The 24,843-nt window shown below is 32.0% G+C and overlaps 1 protein-coding gene across 1 annotated transcript; it reads right to left on the bottom strand.

Moving 5' to 3' along the window:
- Positions 1-614: 614 nt before the first annotated feature.
- LOC139498427 (uncharacterized) lies at positions 615-19,159 on the bottom strand. The gene is made up of 5 exons (XM_071286811.1): positions 19,080-19,159; positions 8,043-8,204; positions 5,233-5,488; positions 4,300-4,416; positions 615-1,561 (listed from the first exon to the last, which is right to left on the bottom strand). The coding sequence occupies exons 1-5, from the start codon at positions 19,118-19,120 to the stop codon at positions 1,202-1,204; spliced, it is 936 nt and encodes a 311-aa protein (XP_071142912.1). The 5' UTR covers positions 19,121-19,159; the 3' UTR covers positions 615-1,201.
- Positions 19,160-24,843: the final 5,684 nt, after the last annotated feature.

Genomic DNA, 24,843 nt, shown 5'->3' with positions numbered 1-24,843 from the left:
ACCATGGCTAAAATAAATATACCTTATAATCAGCATTTTTATACAAACTTTAAAAAATACATTGACAGCTAATCATCTCAAGACAATACAACATTTATACATACATAATTTAAAAACGTGTAAGGGAGGTAATTAATTCAAACATAACATTGTACTTGGGAAATTGTCAATTAACCAGAAAACCCTTGTTTTCCCCTTAATTCCTAAACAATTTGAGCCATGGCCCTCCCCCTCTTCCAAAGCTTATCCTAAACATACTTTTGTAGTATTGAAACTTGTGGTATAATTTAAGAAAGATCCATACACTATTCCACAAGTTACTGTCTGGAAACAAGAAAATGCTTTTTTGGGGACCTTTATTTCCTAAACTGTTGGGACCATAACCTCTAAAATAAATCCCAACCTTCATTTGTGGTTATAAACCTTGTGTTAAAAATCATAGATTCTATTTATTTATACTAAAGTTATTCATGTGTTATTGTCCAGAAACCAAATGTCTTTGGACAACACTGATGCTGATGCTGAAGATGACGACATGATACCAATATACCGAATTTTGTGAGGTTGTATAAAAATGATTACAAATTTAAAATCAATAAACTTAAAAAAACAAATACAAGTATGTCTTTTTATTTATTAACTCTTGTTTTTGATACACAAAATATCAAAGAACAGTAGTATAAAAACTAAAACAATAATACCAAAAATGATAATTGAAGTATATATGAAGCAATCATCATATAAGGTTTTAAAACACCACAAAAATGCATTCATATTGCTTCCAGTAGGGTGTGCATAAACAATACATAACCTTAAATCAGAACTGCTGTATGTGTTTTTTGAAATTTCTTACTTCTATACTCCAAAATATGACAAATACAGCATGCATATTATTTATTTAATATATATGTATAATATAAAACTATGTACATGTGTACTATGCACTAGGACAAGATGTCAAATCACAAGGCATGTATATATTTATGTCCTTTGAAAAGTGTGGGAAGTAAATAACTGATGTACAACTTAGTTGTTGCAACAATGCATTTTGACCAAATGCTGTCCTAGGCATGGTAACCATCTGCCAAAAGACTGCAAGATACTTTGTCACTGTAGACCAAATAATCTAAATGAGCAGATAAGTAGGAAGCGGCTGCCTCTCTCTGCAAGGTTGGTAAATTTGAAACATGAAATCCATTTTCTAGCTTATTGATGCACTTTCTTCAAATTTGTCATTGCACCCTTTTTCTCTATCAAGTATACATTTTGAAATATGCTTGTGTGTTGTTTTTCTTTTGTCCACAACACTTTGCATACTTTGAGTTAGAGGTAGAAAACGAGGCACATTAATCAATGACAGTGAATCTATTGTATTAAGAAACAGAGACATTGTTGGACAATCGTCTTCATTGGTATTTATTGTTCCAAGGTATGCATATTTCGCACTTATTGGTCGAGAATGAATGCAATGATTAAATCCTAATTGTCTAGAAACATCACTACCACAAATCATCATCATTTGTAACATCTCTGGCGGCCATTCAATTTTCCCAGCATACACCTGAAACATGTAAAGTAGAAACATTTGTTACCTACATTGTATGAATAATTCCTTTATAATATTAAACATTTTTTGTTTGGCTCAGAAATTTTCAACCCAACTAAACAAAATAAAGAATCTATATTTTTTCCTTACTTATGCCGTTATGGTATTTAAAATGAGCAGAAGCAGGGTGAGTTCCAAATATTTCTTCTTCTTTGACAACTAAGAAATTTCACTTCCTGGGAATGTTAAATCCATTAAGTTTTTCAGGTGGTGTTTTTATTGTGCATATTTTAGTTTTCTATGTTGTCAGTCAGTGATATAACTCTATAGGGTTATTCCAGGAAATAATTTGTGTGTGTTATTACAGATACTTTCACCTTAAATTTTCTAAATCTGTAATAACATATGCTTGTTATTTGTAAAATTATTTCATTTATAGTGGGCTCTAGGGAACTCTTGAGACTTTACACAGAAACTAAATGCAAAGTCTTGATAACTGTTTTTTTTTATTAAATTAATACATTTTTGATGGACCATGGTAAATCAATGAGTCGAGGCTATTAAGGGATAAACTTAGCTGTGATGACAAGGCTCAGTTTTTAAAGGAATGTAACTTATTATATAAGACACTTGGGAATTACTGAGAAACTTGCGCAGAACCTCATTACATGCTCTGGTCATTATTTCTTACAATAAATTAAAATACATTGTAATTAAGCATGATGTATGTCTGAGCAAATGCTTTGAAGTGATATAGAGAAGCTGTGATAACACCCTTTAGTTATTACAGGCATATTTTTTCTGTAATAACATATAGGTGTACTATGCAAAATTGGCAAACTATGAACTGTTATATCTTTAAATAGTTTAGCATATAGAAAAAAGTAATATCAATAGAACTTTTATACATTTTAACTAAACTAATGATGTGTATTGTCCCTTTGAAACATGTAACATACATATGTTATCACAGTTCTTTGATTTTTTAGTCCACAATAACAAATGTATGTTTTTTCCTGTAATAACCCTATAGAGTTATATCCCTGACTGGTTGTCATGATTTTGTTTTTATTTTTCTCTTAGTAATTTTAGATGTTTGCCTTGGCATTGTCAGTTTGACTTCAGCTCATGAGTTTGAATATTCCCTAAAGACAATCTTCCTCGGTTCCCTAACATTATATTCATGATTGAACTATTTTAATAGAATTCATTTTGTTTTCTTAATACTAAATCTTCAATCATCTCTTGATTAACATATTTTTGATGGTACCAATTTTTCATGCATTGAGCATGTTCAGGAAACTTGCATTTTTTTTATATTTGATTTTATGATTTTGCTTTAGTAGCATACATTTTTTATATTCCTGTATATAAAAATAAATAGATATTATTCTTTAATCAAAGAGCAGATTGCTCTGAGGGATACGATTGCCATTGTTTTCATTGACACATGTCTACATGTAGCTGGATAATATTATTTTCAAAACTAATTCAACTGATGTAAAATGTAATTTACGTAATCTGAATAGTTACAAAAAAGCCAATCCCGGTTAGAAGTGTATGAACAATGTACTTAGGCCTATTGTGTTTTATTTTTGTACTTTCAATTTCAAGTTTACTTTCCACAGCAGTCACTGTGAGACTCAGAGAGAGAGAAGTATTTCACTTCATATCTTATCACCTATTTTTCTACGTTAATTCTAGGATGAACCCCATTCCTAACTCTTTAAATATTTAATTTCCTTTGGGTCAGTGATCATGACTCCTTTCCGTACACATTCCTTGGTTTAAATTGCGATTGTTTTTAATATAATACGACGTTTATCGACAGAACGAGTTATTATTTTTCAACATGTTGTTTTAATTCAGAATTCACGAAAGTGACATCCGGAAGGGAGACAACTCGAAACGATAATATGGAAGACTCCATTTCGCCTGAAGGGGTATTGGAAATAACGGACTACATTTCTTTTAATTTAAATGATGCATATGATTTAAAATTTTGCAACAACAATAACCCTCAATAGCAGACATACATAGAAAGGATCCCATGAGTTATAAATTAATCAATTGAGTGGGGATTCCAGAGCAACCATTTAACCTAGTACCCCTTGAAGTCAAGAAAACTATACGAATGCGCAGAATTACCTAAACAAACCCTGTAGTAAGAACGTATATTAAACCTAAATGGTTCTCTATTTTTTATGGAAGTACAATATCAAATATCAGTTGAATAACGGTGACTTATAAGTAAAACTTCACTTCAGTTCTTATATGACAGAAATAGATTTATCGGAATTCAGAGAACTCTCGCATTTTTATCACAACTGGGGAATTCCCTCTGACGTGCTACTAAATTTAAAAAAAGACTAAACATAAACACTGCTTGATTTTGATTTTTTACGTGTTGTTAAAAACACGCATTTAAGTCAAGGGAAATATCAAACATGAAGATTATGAGAGAAAATTATAGAAAAGTTGTTTAAGTTCAATCCCTTTGTTCTTTTTTACCTTTTAAACCAAGACAATCATAAGAATCTGAGATGGTCCTTAATGTTTAGAATAAAACGGTTGACGTGAGGGAATTTTCCTGAGCCACTGGTATAAGTCTACAGATTGCTTGAAAGCAATCGTATCCCAAAACTCAAATTCCTAGTTTTTGCTGTACCTACGAAATCCACCAAAAATTGGTATCTTACAAATAATAAAGAATTAAAGTATCAAAATAATCTCCAATATCCTGTATGCCATACCTTGAAACATCCTCCAAATGTTTCTTTTATTACAAAGCAGTAGGCTGTCGAGCTACATCCACTTAATGTGCAAAACATTGTCTGGTACATACTATCTTCAATATTCTGCTTTGAACCCTGAAAAAGAATGTGTTTTTATAAATGTGTGCTTTTACACACCAAGCATTTGCCAAAGTGTGATTTCCAACAATAAGTCTAAAATTGTTCCTGAATTCATCATAGACCTCCATATTTGACTACTGTTCTTAATACGAAATTCAAAAGAATTTCAAATAAAACAGTATGTACATAATTGTAAGAGTGCATACATGCCTTAAAAAGATTCTTTATTTATCGTGTCAGATTGAATTTTCAATGATTAAAATTGGAAACTAAACATTATATATGATCAATGTAAATCAGGTGAAGGTTTAGCTGAACACTACCAGACAGACAAAATGTACAATAAACAATTATTTTAGACATCAAATACATTAAACATATTTCTTGTAGAATCGATCTAAGAACACCTGTCAGACTAATGTGTTCTCAATACAATCTTTCCAAATACAAAATATAAATAAGGTATTGCTAATATCAAGACCAAAAAAAAACACACAAAATCTGACATTTAGCAATGAACTATGAAAATGAGGTCAGTTCCTAGACACCTTCCAATCATTGCATTCATCAAATATATTGACCATATTATCTGGAAAATTTTTAAAAATAACTTAACTTTGACCAATGATTGACAAAGAACATGGTGAATATGATGTCAAAGTCTCACAAAGATTGCCATATAAACATGTATTTACCCTGTAATCATTCTATTTGAGCAGACAGACCGACAGATTAGAATGGTCCAGGATAACACTTAAAGCCCCCAGTGCCCAGATGTTAGCATACAAAAGGATAAGGGTGAAGTTAAAGTAAACAGTAGTGTGTACTTACATTTTCAATTATGTTCAGGCAGATAGTTCTATCACAAGTTTGGCCCAATAAACAAATATCAACTTTTGGCTTATATTTTACATAACAACCAGGAGCTACATATATCTCAAATGGTGGCAAGCTAACACCTTGTTGCGAGACAAAACTTTCTTCAAAATGTTTCAAAAGAAGTACATTGAAAAGGTTTTTAGCTTGATTATGAGAATTTTCATAGTTCAATTCACGCCTGGATATCATCTGTCGGCTTTTCACCATCCTAAATAAACAAGAGAGAATATTCTGTAACAATAAATTTCAACCAGGTGCTCCGCAGGGCGCCGCTTTATACGACCACAGAGGTCGATTCCTGAACAGTTGGGGCAAGTATGGACAAAACATTCAAGCGTGATACAGCTCTGAATTTGGATTGTGATCAAATTTTTGACATTACATGGGTTTTTTTTACACAAAACAAATGTCAAGATTTTACAAATCAATTAAAGATTTCTTCTTCAAACTTTTTTAATCTAAAATTAAATAGTTGACACAGCATAGGTTTCTGACACAGAATGAATGTGGTCTAATGAACTTCAAAAGTTTTTTTTTGCCTTTGAGCAATTCACTATGCTGTTGAATATTAATCCTCTCAAAAAAAATGTTTGAAGATATTTTCTTTTTATTTATGAAATCTGAAATGAGAAAAATTTAACCCCCTCCCCCCCTTTTTTTTCACATCCCTGTTTCCCTTTTTCCAAAACTGATATCAATTCAAATTTCTAATGGAGTTTGCAACAATAACTACTCTTTTAAATACATCATAAAATATTAAAATGTAAAATAAAGTGCTTGTTATCACTGAATGGTAAAGATTGGTTGGTAGTAAAAGTGAATATACATTGTTTATTGTATAAAACAATAAAAAAAACTTCATTAGCAACATTTTATATTGGCAAATTTCCAATGAAGTTATTTACATAAAGTTATTGGCAAATAAAAATAGAAAATGACATCATAGTCATGTCTGGCAAATGTCCAACATACATTATCTAAAAACATTTTAGATAAGATAAGGAAAAAAAGCTTCATCAGCAACATTTTATATTGGCAAATTTCCAATGAAGTTATTTACATAAAGTTATTGGCAAATAAAAATAGAAAATGACATCATAGTCATGTCCGGCAAATTTCCAACATATATTATCAACTACTATTTTATACAAAGAAGGATAACTCCAATTGGAAATTAATTGCTATTGCACAATATTGTGCAATTAGATATTTCTTGCTATTGCACAATACTTGATATGGAATCCTGATTTGGACCAACTTGAAAACTGGGCCCGTAATCAAAAATCAAAGTACATATTTAGATAAAGCATATCAAATAAGCCCAAGAATTTAATTTTTGTTAAAATCAAACTTAGTTTAATTTTGGACCCTTTGGACCTTAATGTAGACCTATTTGAAAACTGGACCAAAAATTAAGAATCTACATACACAGTTAGATTTGGCATATCAAAGAACCCATTTATTCAATTTTTGATGAAATCAAACAAAGTTTAATTTTGGACCCCCATTTGGACCAACTTGAAAACTAGGCCAATAATTAAAAATCTAAGTACATTTTTAAATTCAGCATATCAAAGAACCCCAAGGATTCAATTTTTGTTAAAATCAAACTAAGTTTAATTTTGGACCCTTTGGACCTTAATGTAGACCAATTTGAAAACGGGACCAAAAATTAAGAATCTACATACATAGTTAGATTCGGCATATCAAAGAACCCCAATTATTCAACTTTTGATGAAATCACACAAAGTTCAATTTTGGACCCTTTGGGCCCCTTATTCCTAAACTGTTAGGACCAAAACTCCCAAAATCAAACCCAACCTTCCTTTTATGGTCATAAACCTTGTGTTTAAATTTCATAAATATTTCTATTTACTTATACTAAAGTTATGGTGCAAAAACCAAAAATAATGCTTATTTGGGCCCCTTTTTGGCCCCTAATTCATAAACTGTTGTGACCTCAACTCCAAAAATCAATCCCAACCTTCCTTTTGTGGTCATAAACCTTGTGTTAAAATTTCATTGATTTCTAAACACTTTTACTAAAGTTAGAGTGCGAAAACTAAAAGTATTCGGACGACGACAACTACGACGACGACGACGCCAATGTGATAGCAATATACGACCAAAAAAATTAAAATTTTTGCGGTCGTATAAAAATTATAATATGAATTTTTGTCTATGATTTTTAAATAATGAAAAGTATTGACTGAGAGATAAATAACTGATTTTCTTAAAATTGCTTTAACTTATCAGTGGGAATTTTAATTTAATATTGCATTGTATAAAACATTGTGTGTAGTAAATTCTGGACAAAGGAAGATAACTCTAATTTTTAAAGATGACTTCATTTGAACTTTGGTGGACACATTGGCAATCATTCCAAATCTCCTTATTTTTATATTTTACAATGCCATCATTGATATTTTTAGAACAAATATTAGATTCCTGTATCTTGTAATAACATTATTTTGTGACTTGAATCCTGAGTGTTTATTAAATCTAATGGCTTATATGTTTATCAGACCATTCAACAGGCTGAAGTATTATATATTGAGTATGAAGTGAGGACATCTATTATTAGTGCAGTGAGGTGAGGGTTTTTTTGCTCCATGTTATTGATGTTAAAGGCCTAACTGTGACTTTCAGGTGAAGAACAGCAATATATTCTGTTATTTGGTTTGGTTGTTGTCTCTTTGACACATTCCCAATTTCCATTCTCAATTTTATTGATAATCATAATATTATTTACAAAAACTTACTGTGTTCCATTCCATGAGTTTATACAATGCAATGTATTTTTAGCCTGTATTTGGTCCAATAATTCTGTTCCAAAAATTTCCTCACAAGATTCTACTTCTACGATATCACAATATCTAAAAGGCCAGTGAGCTGATGAAATTTTGGTAGAGGATACATTTGACCTGAAAAAAATGCAAATGTCGTTCTTCTTATATCATGTCTATGTCAAATGAAGTCTTGCATGTGCTGCTTAAAAAGTTATCATTTATAAAGATTTTTTAAATTATTCATAAAAAAAAAATATAATTACTTATTACAAAGTGTTTTTCCATAAAATAAAACCAATCCATAACATGGTTTGTATTTGTCAACCCTTTCCTCATGTTTCAAAAGAAATAATTTGCTTCTGTATTTGAATTATTTACATGATTTACTTATAAATGAAAAGCTTATTATGTATAATGATCAACTTGGAGATGTTGGTAGCTTTTTCACACCATGCACACCAGTTGCCTGGTAGCGTGAGTCTTTCCTCTATTGGCATAATCGCAAGCTATTATCATTGATAATCATATTGGATTAGGGAGCTACCATTTGATTTTTATAGGGGGGGCTAGGTTGAAAAATTTTGTCCTGCATTTTTTTTTAGCTGTAATCTCTGTCCTGCCTTTTTATTTTTCACTCTGTTCAGTCCTGCCTTCTTTTTTTTTAGTTTATCCTAACTTTTTTTTTTTGCAAGTGTCTCATTCTGCCTTTTTTTTTTAATTCAAAAGTCCTATTTTTTTCAAATTTCATCCTAGCCCCCCCCCCCCCATAAAAATTAAATGGTAGCTCCCTTACCATTTTGATACAGATCCATCAGCATGATCAGTAATATGAAACATGTAAACTGCAATAAAATGTACATAATCACATGTACACATAGAAGACATATTAATCTATTTCCACTTACCATTAGACGCCCTAAATTTTAATCTTAGTCATTAAACACCTCCGTGTTATTACATTGTTTTGTATTGAACATGTTCGTTAAAGATGGCTTGAGTGATTTCTATCAGTATCTATAAGCATGATGAGTGCTGTATTTTTTTTGTTATTTTAGTCTTTGCAGAGAGTGAATCAAATTAGCCGAAAAAAATACTAAGAGGGTCCCGGACCATTCAAGCTTAAAAAAGTATGTTAAAACATGATAAAAGGGACCGTTTTTCAATGAAATGATAGAGGTATGGACATACTTTATCGGAATATAAAAAATTGGTCCAAAACTGTGATATAAAAAGTTGAAATATAGCTTCAAAAAAGAATAGGCAAATTAACAAGAGGCTCTTACAAATATCTCTTTCTATAATGAACATGTATGGCCCAGAAGTTACAGTGGATTTTTTAAATTTTTTTAAAGTTTATAAAGGGCAATAACTCCTTAAGGGGTAAATTGACCATTTTGGTCAAGTTGACTTATTTGTAGGTCTTACTTTGCTGTACATTATCATGATTATTGCTGTTTACAGTTCATCTCTATCTATAATAATATTCAAGATAATAACCAAAAGCTGCAAAACTTTCTTAAAATTACTAATTCGGGGGTAGCAACCTAACAACTGGTTGCCTGATTGGTCTGAAAATTTCAGGGCAGATATATATCTTTACCTAATGAACAATTTTATTATGTCAGATTTGTTCTAAATGCTTTGGTTTCAGAGATATGCATGATATGAGCCAAAAACTGCATTTTACACTATGTACTATTTTTAACCACAGTGATATTGTTTGCCTTAAATTACCAGAGAAGAAAGGCTTTTTCCCCTGGAGAAGAATCCAAATTTGAAAAAAAATGGTGTAAAATTAATCCCAAAAAGACAACTTTTTTCCCAAACAGTGCAGTCTCAGTAGTTATTGTGCATGAACATGATGAATATAAACTGAAAAATACTCATTTTTTAAAAACATTTTTCATGCCCATGATGCCTAAAATGACTATATGTGCAGATTTGAGGGTCTACTTATCATGCTTATGTAACATCACTTATAATAAGGGGTCTCATTTCAAATGAGGGTTTACCTAGTCTGAGTAGAGCTAGAAAGGGTGTCTCCAAATTGAAGTTCCAGTCAAATTCAGGGTTTATTATAAATTTCCCAATTTGATCAAAATGACCCACATTTTCTCAATAAAAAAGGGTAGAGGTAGTTTGAAAAAAGCCAACAATATCACTGAACCGTGTTGGCCATCTTGGTTCGTGGGCAGGGTCATTGGACACATTTTTAAAACTATGTACCCTAATATAATGATGATTGTGGACAAGTTTGGTTAAATTTGTCTGAGTAGTTTCAGAGGAGAAGATTTTTATAAAAGATTGCAAAAATTTATGAAAAATTGTTAATAATTCACTATAAATGGTAATAACTCCTTAAGGGGTCAACTGACCATTTTGGTCATGTTGACTTATTTGTACTTTGTTGTACAATGTAGATCTGTAACTACGCTGAACATTATTGCAGCATACAGTTCATCTCTATCTATAACAGTATAATAATATTCAAGAAAATAGCCAAAAACGTACAAATTTCCTTAAACATGTTAAAATTATCAATTCAGGGACAGCAACCCATCAATGGGTTGTCTCATTCATCTGAAAAAGTCAGGGCAGATAGGTCTTAACCTGTTAAGCAATTTAACCCCCTGTCAAATTTGCTCTAAACATGCTAAATGCTTTGTTTTCAGAAATATAAGCCAAAATCTACATTTTACCTCTATGTTCTGATTTTAGCCATGGCAGCCATGTTTGTTGTCTGGGTCACCGCACTCAATTTTTTAAACTAAATACCCCAATGATCATGATCATGATTGTGGCCAAGTTTGGTTAAATTTGCCCCTGTAGTTTCAGCGGAGAAGATTTTTGTAAAAGTTAACGACAATGGAAGAAGATGGACAATGATGGACGATGGACGCCAAGTGATGAGAAAAGCTCACTTGGCCCTGTGGGCCAGGTGAGCTAAAAATATAGGTCACTGATTAGTGGAAAAAAATATTTTGCCTTCAAACCCCCAAAATTTGGCGAGAAAATGTTGAAATTAGGTGAAATGTCATTACCACACAAACTTTTAGTATGCTTGGTAATTCATGCGTGAAATTATGCACAGTTGAATAGTCACGATCGCCTTTTTAACAAATAATAAAAGCTTTGTTATTTTTGTTATAAATTTCGTTATCCTTTTTTGAAGTACAATATGTCATGTATGTCATGTATGTACAAAATGATGTACATGATGTAGCAGGCACTTGAAAGCTCTGTAGTATAGGAATAATAATACACCTTATCCATTGTTATCGTTATATGCAGTCCATTACCGGACATCACTCAGGTTCCCTTAAAATGTTGACGTCATAATACAAAATATCTGACACAACAATGGATAGTGATTTTTGTATGATGTCAATAGTTCAAGCAGGACAGATTCTCAGGACAGCCAGGAATACTGATAAGGTGTATACCCTAGTAGAAGAAGAGTTGCCTACAGTCAGGAACATATATTGACGGGACTTGACCAGTCAGGGGACTTACTGAAATAAGTGATTTTTAAATCACTTATTTGAGTAGCAAATTCGAGGTTTTGTCACAAATTAGAATTTTGTAGTTTTTTCAAAATTTTAAACACATACAATGTAGGTGTTAAATAATATCTTTTAATTATTAAAATTGAAAAAAAATAAACTTTTTGCTTCTTTTAAGTAGCAAGGTTAATGCCTTTGATGCTATCATTTAGCTGAAAATTCTATTTTAGTTGAAAAAATGCTATAATAATGGCTTTACATAATGAACTGATACTTTCTTAAAAGATTTTTCCCAGCAGTGGGAGTATTTTTCCTGTGAAGTTCAAGGTTTCATCTTTCAGATTATGTAATAAAATTCTACTGTTCGCAATAAAAATTTCACTGTTCGGGGGTGTTGAAATTAGTGGGGGTTATTAAAATAATGATACTTAAAGAAGTGATTTTTGGGAAGGAAATTGAGGTATGGTACTTACACAAGTGATTTTTATGTCATTATCCTAGATTCAGTACAAGGTCATCACCTGAAATGACCTGGTCATCCTAGACAACACAGATGTTGGTTCTGATAAGTTTAGAAACATAATTAGTCCCTGGATCATTAGTATTCTATATTCAAACTACATTAAAATTAAATCACTTAGTCTAGTGATAAATTTGTACTACTTAAATAGGTGATTATTAAAGAAAGATAACTCTTACTTTCAACCTTTATGAATAATATGTTACTTGAATCAGTGATTTAGAAAATCACTCATTTAAGTAAGTGCCCTGACTGCTGACACAACAATGCAGTCTGCACGGTTAGCCACTAGTCCGATGCCCCAGACTAGTAAAATTTCATTCGGACTAGTAAGTTTTTGCAAAAGTTTGTTTTGACCAATAAGAAAAATGTTGGAATATAAGTCTTCGGACTAATAGTTGAAAAAGTTTTTGGTGCAGACTGCAATGGATAGTGATTTTTGTATGATGTCAATAGTTCAAGCAGGACAGATTCTCAGGACAGCCAGGAATACTGTGTATACCCTAGTAGAAGAAGAGTTGCCTACAGTCAGGAACATATATTGACGGGACTTGACACTACCTGATTGTAGTCGATTTAATTGTCAGGGCCAAAGTTAATAAAGACACAATATGGAAACGAACATGTGTTTAAAACGGACTTGCTGTTATCCTTATAATTTCTAATAATATCATTAAAATGTAATTCAATCTAGTTTTATCGTGATGCAATTGTATCAAACTTGTATCATGTGTATTTTACTGTCACTTCAAATTTGTTAAAATCGCAAGCGTTTCATTACAGAATTGTGTAAAATGCAAACAAGGTAATAAAAAAATGGCGGCCATTGCTGTGATGATTTACAAATTCCAAACTATTATAAAGCCCTTCACATCAAATAAATCAAACTTATTTTGGTAATTTTATATGACAAAATATATCTACTTAATCATGTTAATGATAAAACTTGTATTTATTTACAGTTAGAGTTATGTGGTTTATTCATTGAGTAGTTCGTATAATATTTCACTCAGTCAGACGCTATCAAAATCCATAAATCTCAGGGAGTCTCGGAAAGTCTGAGATTTTATAAATTTCATACTGAAAAGCGTATCAGATTCATTTTCTGTTAAATATACTGTTCCCAGCTACAGTTGACCTTAGGGAGCTACCATTTGATTTGTATGGGGGGGGGGGCTAGGATGAAATTTGAAAAAAAATAGGCAGGACAGGAATTTTGAGTTAAAAAAAAAGGCAGGATGAGACGGTGACATCCCATTAGTCCGAAAACCATTATTCCGACAGCCCATTACTCCGACAGCCTATTATTCCGACAGCCCATTACTCCGACAGCCCGCTATTCCGACAGCCCAATACTCCGATAGCCCACTATTCCGACAGCCCATTACTCCGACAGCCCATTACTCCGACAATGCATCTGTCTTGTGTGTATTGGTAATTTTTCTTTAAAAAGACCAACTCTGTTCTCTCCAATATTTGGGGTTGTCCGTTTTGATCCCTATTATTCTTTCCATGCGGGATAGTTGTCTCATTCTATTGGAGTTGATACACATGCTAATTGCTACTGCTAAGTCCTTACATTCGACCCTCTTTCGTTTTACGTGTTTGGGTATTTATTTGTTTACATTTCGTCGTTTGTGTGTCAACTGTCAGTCTGTGATGTTCTAGTTCGCCTGGTGTTTTTTTATGAATACGGTATCATGTTCGGGAATGTGAATCCACGAAATACTGAGACAACTACAAGTCACTTCCAAAAACGATAGATCATACATAGTCTGAGAGATGACACTCAATATATTTGTAGGGATACTAATTTTATATCCCAAGCTTATTTCAAAATCTAGGAAAAATATCCCTCCTTTAAAATGGTTGGGGGAGGTGCAGGACTTGTGATTTACAACAAAACTTATTACGAAAAACAAGTATGACGGACATGAACATTTCGGCAACCTCTGTTTAAATATTCATGAGGAAAAGTGATATTCAGGGACTGTATATGACAAAGAAACAAACAGTCAACTCAAAATGACTGCTTTTAAAAATAGAACGAGTGCAATTTAAAAGCCAATAACAACTAGTAAAAAATCTAAGACAATGTGTGAAATTCTTGTCACGCTTGTGTCTTTGTCAAATTATCTAGTTGTAAAAACAGTATGTGTTTTGTGGCATACTTGACACTTATTTTTCATTATGTTTCAAGGAGAAAAATATTTAGATATCATTGATTTTAAGAAAGGTAGTTCAATTGTTAATTAAGAATCGGTGCTCATCCACTACATTAGGAATATAAAATGCAAGATACTATAAAATCGTATTGTACAGCTGATAGGTTGAGTATGAGCGTCATTTTTCAATCGAATGCTCCCTTCATAATAATTTGAGAGAGGAACTCTTTCAGCATATGTCTAGCACTTGTCAGAACTTAAAAAAGTTAGATAAACGTGATTAATCTTCGATGTTAACACAAGAAAACTTAATTTTTATTGGAAAAATTATGATTTTATTATTAGTTCATTTGAATTATGTAGTACAGGTCTTGATACTGACTGTTGTTTCAATGTGTTAGTTCTTTTTTTCCTATTTTGTTTTGGCTCATATTGTGACTGAGGCTTATGGCGAAATAAATATAACTAGTATAAATTAGTATTGTAATGTCTTAATGTTGACACAATCATTATACCGCCGCTTCTAAAAAGTGGGGAGTATACTGTGTTACATTTGTACCTCTGTCTAACCGTCCGTCCATCCGTCAGCTCGTCCGTCCGCCCCGTGAATATTTTCGTTGCTTCTTTTTCATGAAAAAACATTACAAGGATTTCTGAAATTTGGCGTCAGGGTTTATTAAAGTCGGGTTTATTGCGTGATGCATTTTCAGATTCTTAACTCAACAACTTTCTGTTTACCGGACACTTTTTACATGAGAGCTAAGTTGAACATTTTCGTCATATTTTTCCCAGAAACTACAATACAATGATTTCTGAAATTTGGTTTCAAGGTTTATATAAGTCAGTTATACTGTGTGATGCTTTTTTAGATTCACATCTCAACAATTTCCTGTTTACCGAAATATTTGAGCGGGGGTATCACCAGTAGCTCGCACCATTACTGGTTGGTCATGATTTGTATGCTCTTTATAGACTGTGTTATTTGGAAAATGAAATATTCTTTTCTGTTCTATTCTATATACTGTTCTATTCTATATACAGATTTCGAATTGAATATATAGAAAGTATTCGAACTACCTTAGTCTTATGTAATATATGGACCATAATTTGGTATTCGGCCTTTGGTTTCTTTTTGTATCCTTTTTTATAAGTTCTAAAATTTTAACTTTTATTTTGTGGGTTGTGTTGGTGTTAGAATAGTATGAATGGAACAATTGAGTTTTTCGAGAAAAAATTGATACATTTTGATTCACCGTTTACGCGACATGAAACCAAACAGGAAACCAATTTTATTTTCTTTATTTTGCACAATATAATTCAAAAGGCATAAATAAACACCATTACTAGTGTCACTTGCTTCATGTTAATATTTAAAATCTATTTTCAATGTCATATTAAAGTTTTTTTTAAACCTGACAGGAAACCATAAGAAACCGAAAGCATTTTTTTAGTTTTATTTTATTGCAAAATCTGCTTAAAATAATCTGAACAATATACTTTTTCTTAAAATCCATCTTAAATGTAACAGTATTATAAATTTCCTAAATATGTGCTTGTTTTGAAAACAATTAGTACAATTTATTCAAAATTTTCCATATTTTCTTCATTGATACAGGATACCATAATCGTTGTATCTTGATGTTTAAGCCAAAAAAATGTATTTATATTTGGTTTTGATATTCCAGTTATATACAATTTATTCCAAATCATTGGCAATGTAACATTCTTTAAATCCAGTAAAGAAAAAAACTTTTAACTTGGAATTAAAATCTTTAAAATAGGCACAATGTGATACTTGTGACCTGTACACCATCTACATGGTTTCCACATTTTAACCTACTTTAGTGGGCTAAAATCAATAAAGTACTTCCTTTCAAGTCATGCATGGTAAAATTTTACTTCTCCTTTGACAAGTTTATTGCGTTTCTGATAAGTGTTTGCAGAACATGAATAAAAAATATTAATTAAAAACTGTGACCAAGATGCCAACTTTGTACATTCCAAGTGTAACGGTATATTAACATGTATTTTTTATTAAATTATATTTATTCACCTAAAATATCCAGTAATATTTACTGCTGAAGTTAAATCAATCCAACGAGCATAGGTACAATGATAAGAGACGTAATTTCGATTGATTTTTCCAAGGACTCTTCACGTCATTATCGGGAAACGAAGTGTGTTCTAACGTCTGTCAAATATGAAATCGATTTTGTCAAGTCATTGGGCATTTATTTTCACACAGGATCGTATGTAACATTATGCACATAGGAAAAATAACAGACCACCGGCGCAATCTCTTTGACAATTGTATTTTCCTCTTTTAAACAAGACGAAACAAGTCTACAGATTATGTTTGCTAACATCCCGTTGGAAACAAAAACAATGTTTAGACCTAGTATTTCGTACATCCGGCCGTAATGGCGTTATCACATGTTAGTCACATGTTTCACGTATGACCGGAAATAGTTAGAACTTAGGACAAAAACAATTTTAATAAATAACTGGACTTCTGTTTCGTGTGAAATGTAACGCATAACGATAACGTCATTTTCTTACTTAATTATTACGAAGATCAAAACAAGAATGTAAATCATCTCTGATTTACCTGTTTGAACATCTCGCGAGAGTTCATATTTGCATATTGTTTTTAAGAATTCTATTACAACAAAGCAGATTACATCATCTAAAATTTGCGTTACGAAATCGGACACAACAATCACGCCACTGTTCTTACATCTGCTACATAAATACTTATAGTTCTCTGCATTTTCTTCTCACTATTCTTATTGGTCGATGTTCTTTGTTATTTGAAAGCAAAAGTTACGAATTTGCCGGTGACGATTATCTATAAATCAGTCAGCGTTATGCTCTTCAGAAGCAAAAAGTAACGCGAGAAACGACACAAAAATACGGTTGTAGAATCTTTGAAATTCGTATATTTCAATTTGTTTTCTAGGGAAGAGTAGCATACACTTGTATGTTGATAAAAATAATGGTATCTTTAGATGTAGTTACAACTTTTCTTACAGTAATTCACATTTTATCACTTTTCTATAGTTATAGGAAACAGAGCCCAATAGCAAATTATGGTCCATATACGGAGTTATTTCTTAAAATATGCTATTACATAAACGTAATAATACAGAGAGACAAAAAATATTTTACCCTGATACTTGACTTGATAAGTGTCGGACTTATGGGTTGTCGGAGTATTGGGCTGTCGGAGCAATGGGTTGTCGGACTGTTGGGTTGTCGGACTAATGGGTTGTCGGACCAATGGGCTGTCGGACTAATGGGCTGTCGGAATAATGGCGTGTAACCGATGAGACACTTGCGTAAAAAAAAGTCAGGATGACATTTAAGGTAAACATGGTAAACATCATGAACATGGTAAAAAAAGTCAGGATAAACTAAAAAAAAAAAAAGGCAGGACCGAATAGAGTGAAAAATAAAAAGGCAGGACAGAGATTACAACTAAAAAAAAATTCAAGACAAAATTTTTCATCCCCCCCAATAAAAATCACATGGTAGCTCCCTTAATTATTGCTATTTCATAATCTGAAACACTAGACCATGTTGACACAAGACATTGCAACATTTGGAGTCTTTGCTTTTTACAACAATCACTTGATACCTGTTACTATTAGAACCACTTGAAACATCAAAACTGTTTACACAAAATAATCACATGCACTTTTTATAATTAATTATCATCGTGTAATGTGTTTTCGTACTAATAACAATTTTCACTGCTTACGGTTTTTACTGTTGAGTTTTTATTTAGGTGTTTACTCAGATTTAAAAAGCATGTCCTGTAGATTGATTTTAGGTATCTAGTTTTTTTGTCAATGATTTCTACGATTTTTTACTGTTTCCGATTACTTTGCGATTTTTGTATGTCAAAAAAACGGCGTCATATGTTTTCGTATGAAATAAAAATTGGATCAGTACACGGACAGGAAATGACTACAAAATCCGGAAATAAATTTTTTCTAAAGTCGTGGTTCTGATGATCGCTTGAATCATAAAAAAAGTTATTAAATACTTTTCAGTACTAAAAATTACTAGTAAATAGTGTAAGGTTGGTGTTTCGTGTGATGAAATTTTTAGATTTTGATTAATTTTCAGATTGGCACCTGGTTTGTACAAAATACATTATTTTTTCTAAAATAAAATGCAGTTTTCAAAATTTATGATTAAATATAAAAAGTTAAGACTGTTTTCATCTTCATGTATCAAGGATGTATAAAAAAAAATTGTCAATGAAATATTGAATAGTTGGATTTTGAACAACCATTTTATATAAGAACCCTGCTAATTTTAACTCGATGGTTTGTGATTAAAACGGCCAAAAAAACACATGACAGTCATATGTCTTGAAGATCCGGTGTCTGACTTGCAATAAACATATCTGGACTTTATTTTAACCCTTCAGAATTTTTTTCCACAACTATTCTAGTGATGCGTATTTTTGACATTAAATAAAAATGGCTAAATAGGTCAGTTTTATTTAATTTGTTCTAACGTCTTTAAAAAGCGACGTTGAATATGTTTTAAATATATCAAGTTGTAGTGGTGTTGTTGTTCTAAATATAGAAACAGAAAAACATGCCACAATGTACGCGTATGCAGTCGAAACCGACGAAATGTGGTTGATACGAAAACATATGACATACGAAAACATATGACACGACGATACGTTAGTTATCATATGTTGGTATTTTTTCATATGTAATAAAGTATTCGTTTCGTTTCGATTTGTTTTGATTCCCATTCAGTTTGTTCTCTCACATAAATCGGAGATGTGTGAGTATTTTACCAGCTTTTGTCTCTTCCTTTTATCTTATTCTTGTATTCCATGATCCACAATAAAAAAAATCCAAGGGAACTAAAGGTAAGGGGAACGGAAACTAATGTTATGATGTTAGTTAGATTTTTATCCTCTTAGTAAACTCCTCCTTTTTGGAGCACCCTTTCTTGACCGGAAGAAAGGAAAACCAAAATTGTTGGACTCGCTGAAATAATAGACAAGAATTGGTGATCTTATCAATTATTAATAAAAAAAAAAAAACTTATAGGTCATAGAATGTTCAATGCAATTCCTGAATTTTAATTTGCCGAGGCATTCAAAAAGTTATGTGTCATATAGTTGACGTGACAGAGTACCCAAATTGCATCTATTTATCAAAATTAGCAACGGAAATCTTACAAGATGGCCTAGAGACTAAACAATTTGTATTTTTATGATTTGATACAATGCACGTCTTTCAATATAGGTAAACATATTGGTAAACATATTTAGATATACACAAACTTGTGACGTTCACAGTATTTATCAACAGATGGACTATTTACTGAAAAAGTAAAATGTACGGAAACGTCGCCATCCGAAGTCTTCAAAACGTCATTTTTTTTAAATTAGCAAATACAATATGTTACAAGTATCGATTTCTTAAAAAATAAAGAGTAAGCACCCTTTTTCAATTGATTTTTATTGTTCGTTCTTATGTTGTACTGTTATACCACTGTCCCAGGTTAGGGGAGGGTTGGGATCCCGCTAGTTGTAGGACTAAAAATAAAAGTCCCCCGCCACATTATTTATGTATGTGCCTGTCCCAAGTCAGGAGCCTGTATTTCAGTGGTTTTCGTTTGTTTTTGTGTTACATATTAGTTTTTCGTTCATTTTTTTTTATTTAAATAAGGCCGTTTGTTTTCTCGTTTGAATTGTTTTACATTGTCATATCGGGGACTTTTATAGCTGACTATGCAGTATGGGCTTTGCTCATTGTTGAAGGCCGTACGGTGACCTATAGTTGTTACTGTCTGTGTCATTTTGGTCTCGTGGACAGTTGTCTTATTGGCAATCATACCACATCTTCTTTTTTTATATGGACTAATATCCAATTATTCAATATATTTGAAGAAATTAAGCAAATTGTGAAAGCTCTGTTATTAGAATTTAACGATGCGAATTTAAGTATGGATGCAATTTTGGTACTCCTCATTACAGAATCCTTGATGGTTTGGAGGTTAGTTCAGACCATTTTTTCTATGATTCCATATGGATTCAAAATTAAATTGGTGAAACCATCTATAATACCAAGGATTTGTATAATACCAAGGATTTGTATTTACTATACAAATCCTTGATAATACTAAAATAACGAGGTCCAATTTGTCAGCCGTCATCGGGTAAAAACGACAAATCAAAGATTTCAACTTTATATATAGCTAATATAGGGCAATGATGTAGATTAAAAATTACACCACTCCAGACCCTTTTGTTTTCCACATATTAAATTAATATTGCCAATAATAAACAAGTTCGGGTCGAATCCGATAGCACAAGGATAATAGTTACGCTGAACGGTGCCCACTGGTCACCTGAACAGAAACGGTTAAAATTGGATCCGATACCGATACCAATAGATTCACCTGTTACCTATTACCTTATCTGGACGATCCGCATCTGACAGGCGCACCACGAAACGGTGCATTTGATTTTGCTATATACACAGGTCATAATCACAGGGTTGACACTACTAAATTCCATCATTGTCAAATTGTTCCCTATTGTAGTATTTATCACAGGGTTGACACTACTAAATTCAATTATTGCCAAATTGTTCCCTATTGTAGTATTTTAATCTGAGTAAGACTTTCTAAGATAACAATACGAATACTAAAAATCTGCACTTAAAATAAGGCGTTTAGGTACAGTTTTCAATTTGTTAGCGGGCATGACGTAAAACAGCGAGTCAAAGATGTCAACTTTATAGGACAATGCTGTTGATTAAAAAATACTCCATTCCAGGAACTTTTGCTTTCCAAATAATTAATATTACCAATAATTGATACGTTCCAGGTCAAACGGGTTCAAACAGAAAGATTTGAAAACAGAGACAACTGTGCATCTTATAATCGGCATGACAATACCAATTATACTAAAATAAGGCCTACGCATAGTTATATACTTTATTTCAGTCACGGACCCGCAATATCACGGGTGTGTTCTAGTATAATAAATAATGATATATCTACAAAATAAACACACAATGAAACTTTGGTCTGAAGCATATATAAACGTGGGTTTAAAAAGTGTCAAAATAGGTGCAATTTGGGTACTTTCACGTTATATATCCCCGTATAATTTCATTAAATGCATATTTTATATCATAACCACAGATCATGTTTGCCCATATAATCTGACTATACTTATACAGTGTATGCAGCTACCAGCATTTATCAGACTGTGTATTACCTATTATACTTAGAATAGTGATAAATAGAACAGCTTATATTAGAAAAAAATAGCGTTCATGATTATACGTATCTGCTAGTATAGGATAGGCCTATGGAATCTGTCTGCACAACCTTATGTCCCAAAAAGTTACAAATACTTCTCTCAACAGAGAGGTGAAAGATATTCAAACTCATAAGTCAAAAATATACTGAAAACGCCATGGCGAAACAAGAAAAAGACAACCAGTATTCAAAAACACACCATACAATAACTATAAATAGATGTAGCCCGGAAGATGTGGTATGAGTGCCAATGACACAACTTTACTTCCAATATAAAAATGCACTTGTTTCTATCCATACGAAGTTCGATTATCCTTCTATTAATATGGATATTCGACCTCCGTCTGGATAAAACAAGTGCCTGTAATCCAAGTAACAATTTATAAAAATAAACCATTATAGGTCAAGGTACAGCCTTCAACATGGAGCCTCCATTATGGAACTGAATTGTTTGCAGGAAAATAGAAAATAGTGTTTGCAGATGTTTGTTGCTAGCTCCTTTTTGCTGCAAGCTTGCGACAAGTTTGCAGAAACGTCAATGTTTGCTGTAAGATTGCCAGAAAGTTAAGATAATAAAGAATGTTTGCCGCAAGATTGCAGAAAACTTTCAATTGACCATTCTATATGTTTGCTGCAAGATTGCAGTAAACTTTGACCATTCTATATGTTTGCCAGAACATTGCAAAAATTACACAATATTGACTGGGCATACCTAGTTGGCATTTACTGAAATTGTGGCTAGTTCATGTTGATTGTGTTTGGAAAATGCATTGTACATATATAGATCAAGGAGGCATTTTGGTTCAATGATATAGGATATTCAATATTTAATTGTGTAAGTACAAATAGTAGTTTGGATAAATGTTCTACATTGTTATAAATCAAATATGAGAATTTGAACCATATATGGCACCCATCGTGTTGCTTATATTATTATAAACCCGGTAAGTTGTCTATATTTCGATCAGTTACATTTTTGACAATGGAACATAATTGTAGTTACGACATAATGAACATATATATCCGATATCATGATCTGTGAAACAGATATTCCATAACGGTCAACCAACTCGTGATTGCGTCCGTAAAATTTACGGTAGGCACTTAAAGTTAACCATCGAGGGACGTTAACTACCGAGGGTAGTAATGAATATTCATCTTTATCGGATGATTGACAGCGATGTAAATAAAAACATGAGAGTGATTACCGTGTGTCAACGTCATATCAAATTAATTCAATTTAATTGTTAGAAATACTGTTTTCTGCTGAAAATTAAAAAATAAATAAAATTGAATGGAATGGAATGGAATTGAGCTATGTACAATACAGTAAATATTAGCAATTAGAATTAGACGGTAGACAAGCATATTTTGCCTATTGATTCTTTTTTGCATGCCTATTTGGTTATATTATAATGCACTAATTGTTTTGATACTGTTTAATGTTTAAATAAGACCCATATGTGAACCATTTATGCACTTTTAATATAAAGATCAGATCACACAGGATCATACAGTTCGAGCTAACTATTTTATGTACGAGAGCTATTACTAATGTAACGGTGATGCTGAGATAATCTCCCTTTGCTAGAATATGGGATGACGCAAAATGAACTATATCACTGTGCAAGAACGGAATAGCAAAGTGAATATATAAATCAAACTGTATTGGGATGATTTGGTAAACGTTTATCCAACTTACTGGATATTTTATGAAAGATTTTGCCATTTGTATAGAGGAATTATACCTTTTCAAATAAACTTGGGAGAATAATACACTAATTATAGAATTTTTAGCACCTTAAACGAACTAATCTTGTCAAATATACATCAAATTCATAGTTTTTGAATGTAAATCTGTTGCGTGCAATTGATAAATATTTAATGCGATGAGTGACATTATAGCCTGAAATGAGATTTTGATTACAACGATTAAGAAAAAATGCTGATTAATTCAAACGCAATACTTCAAAATGCGAGTCTTAATTATTGTCGCAATAATAAAAACCTCGCATTAATTTCTGAATTTACAGACATTATAAATTAAAATGCATCCTAGTCGTGATGGAGACAGAGTCAAATGAACAAATAGACTAGATGAAACTGAACGAAAAAAAGAAAGAAAACACCAATTTGATCTGATAGGGGTGAATTCTATTCTTTATTAATTTAAACTCGAGTTTGGTTTGGAACCGTATCTATTGCGATTATTACCCAAGGACAGATATTACATATCTAAACTTCGATGCTCGAATTTGAAGTTACCTATTGAGACGGGTAGATGGGCGGGGATCGCGAGGGAAAATAGAATATGTACATTATGTAATGAGGGAATAGGGGATGAGTTTCATATATTGTTTACCTGTAAAAATGCTGATGTTTCTGCTCTTAGATCAAAGTTTGTACCAAATTACTATGTAATGAATCCAAGCAAGAAGAAATTCACTGGCTTGTTGTCTATATGTAACGTACAAGTTCAAAGGAAATTATCAATTTTCGTGAAGAAAATCATAAAATACTTAATCTAATTATACCAATTGTCTTTTAAAATATACTATGTATTTGTGTTTCGTTTGTCCCGCCTGTCTCGCTATGTATTATCTTAATATGGTTGTATATATTATTGTCCTCTTGTACACAAGTATGTGTCTGAGGTTATGAATAAAATCTTGAAATCTTGATACGAGAAAAGATTATATTTGCTTCGGCTTTTTCCATTTGCGCCAATCTGCACTTAATTAGCGCCTATTTTTTTTTATTTCTTTCACCAAATTTATTTTCTTCATTTTCACAAATTAACAGGTAAACACAAGTCATGAGGCATATAAGATGTATAGAATTTATTTATATAATAACAAAAATATTCCTTCTGGCCTTTTGCCACCTGCCACTTGCTCACACGTGACGAGGAGGAGGAGGGGGATTGAAAGCAGGATAAGTTTATTGCAAGTGTACATCACACTTGAAGTAGCACTTTATAAAATAAGATTGTAACAGTTTGACATAAAAAGCACATTTGCATATGCACAAATCTTTTTTAACTGAGTATTGTCATGCAACACTTCTGTTGAACTGCAACCTTGTGATATCTTCCCTACAATAAAGCATCCCCTTTTTTATCAAAATGTTTATAAGTTAAAGCCTGTTTTTTTCTTTATGGCATCGGTTCCATATATGAAAGTAAATGTTCGGGTACCAGAAGTGTGATTAAATGATGATACCCATGAGCTCAACATGTGTCTATACACACATTTATCTATATTGTAGCTTGTGTTCAT

Source organism: Mytilus edulis, chromosome 12 (genome assembly GCF_963676685.1).
Source record: "Mytilus edulis chromosome 12, xbMytEdul2.2, whole genome shotgun sequence".
NCBI lineage: Eukaryota > Metazoa > Mollusca > Bivalvia > Mytilida > Mytilidae > Mytilus > Mytilus edulis.
This window is presented reverse-complemented; position numbering and strand designations above follow the sequence as displayed.

What these genes read in the sequence shown, in the direction of transcription:
- LOC139498427 (XM_071286811.1), bottom strand. Translation starts at nt 19,120, where the DNA reads ATGGAATACAAGAATAAGATAAAAGGAAGAGACAAAAGCTG. An exon ending in AAAGGAAGAGACAAAAGCTG is followed by an intron (nt 8,205 to 19,079) that starts GTAAAATACTCA and finishes CATTTTTTTCAG; the next exon opens with GTCAAATGTATCCTCTACCA. An exon ending in AACTCATGGAATGGAACACA is followed by an intron (nt 5,489 to 8,042) that starts GTAAGTTTTTGT and finishes TTGTTTATTTAG; the next exon opens with GATGGTGAAAAGCCGACAGA.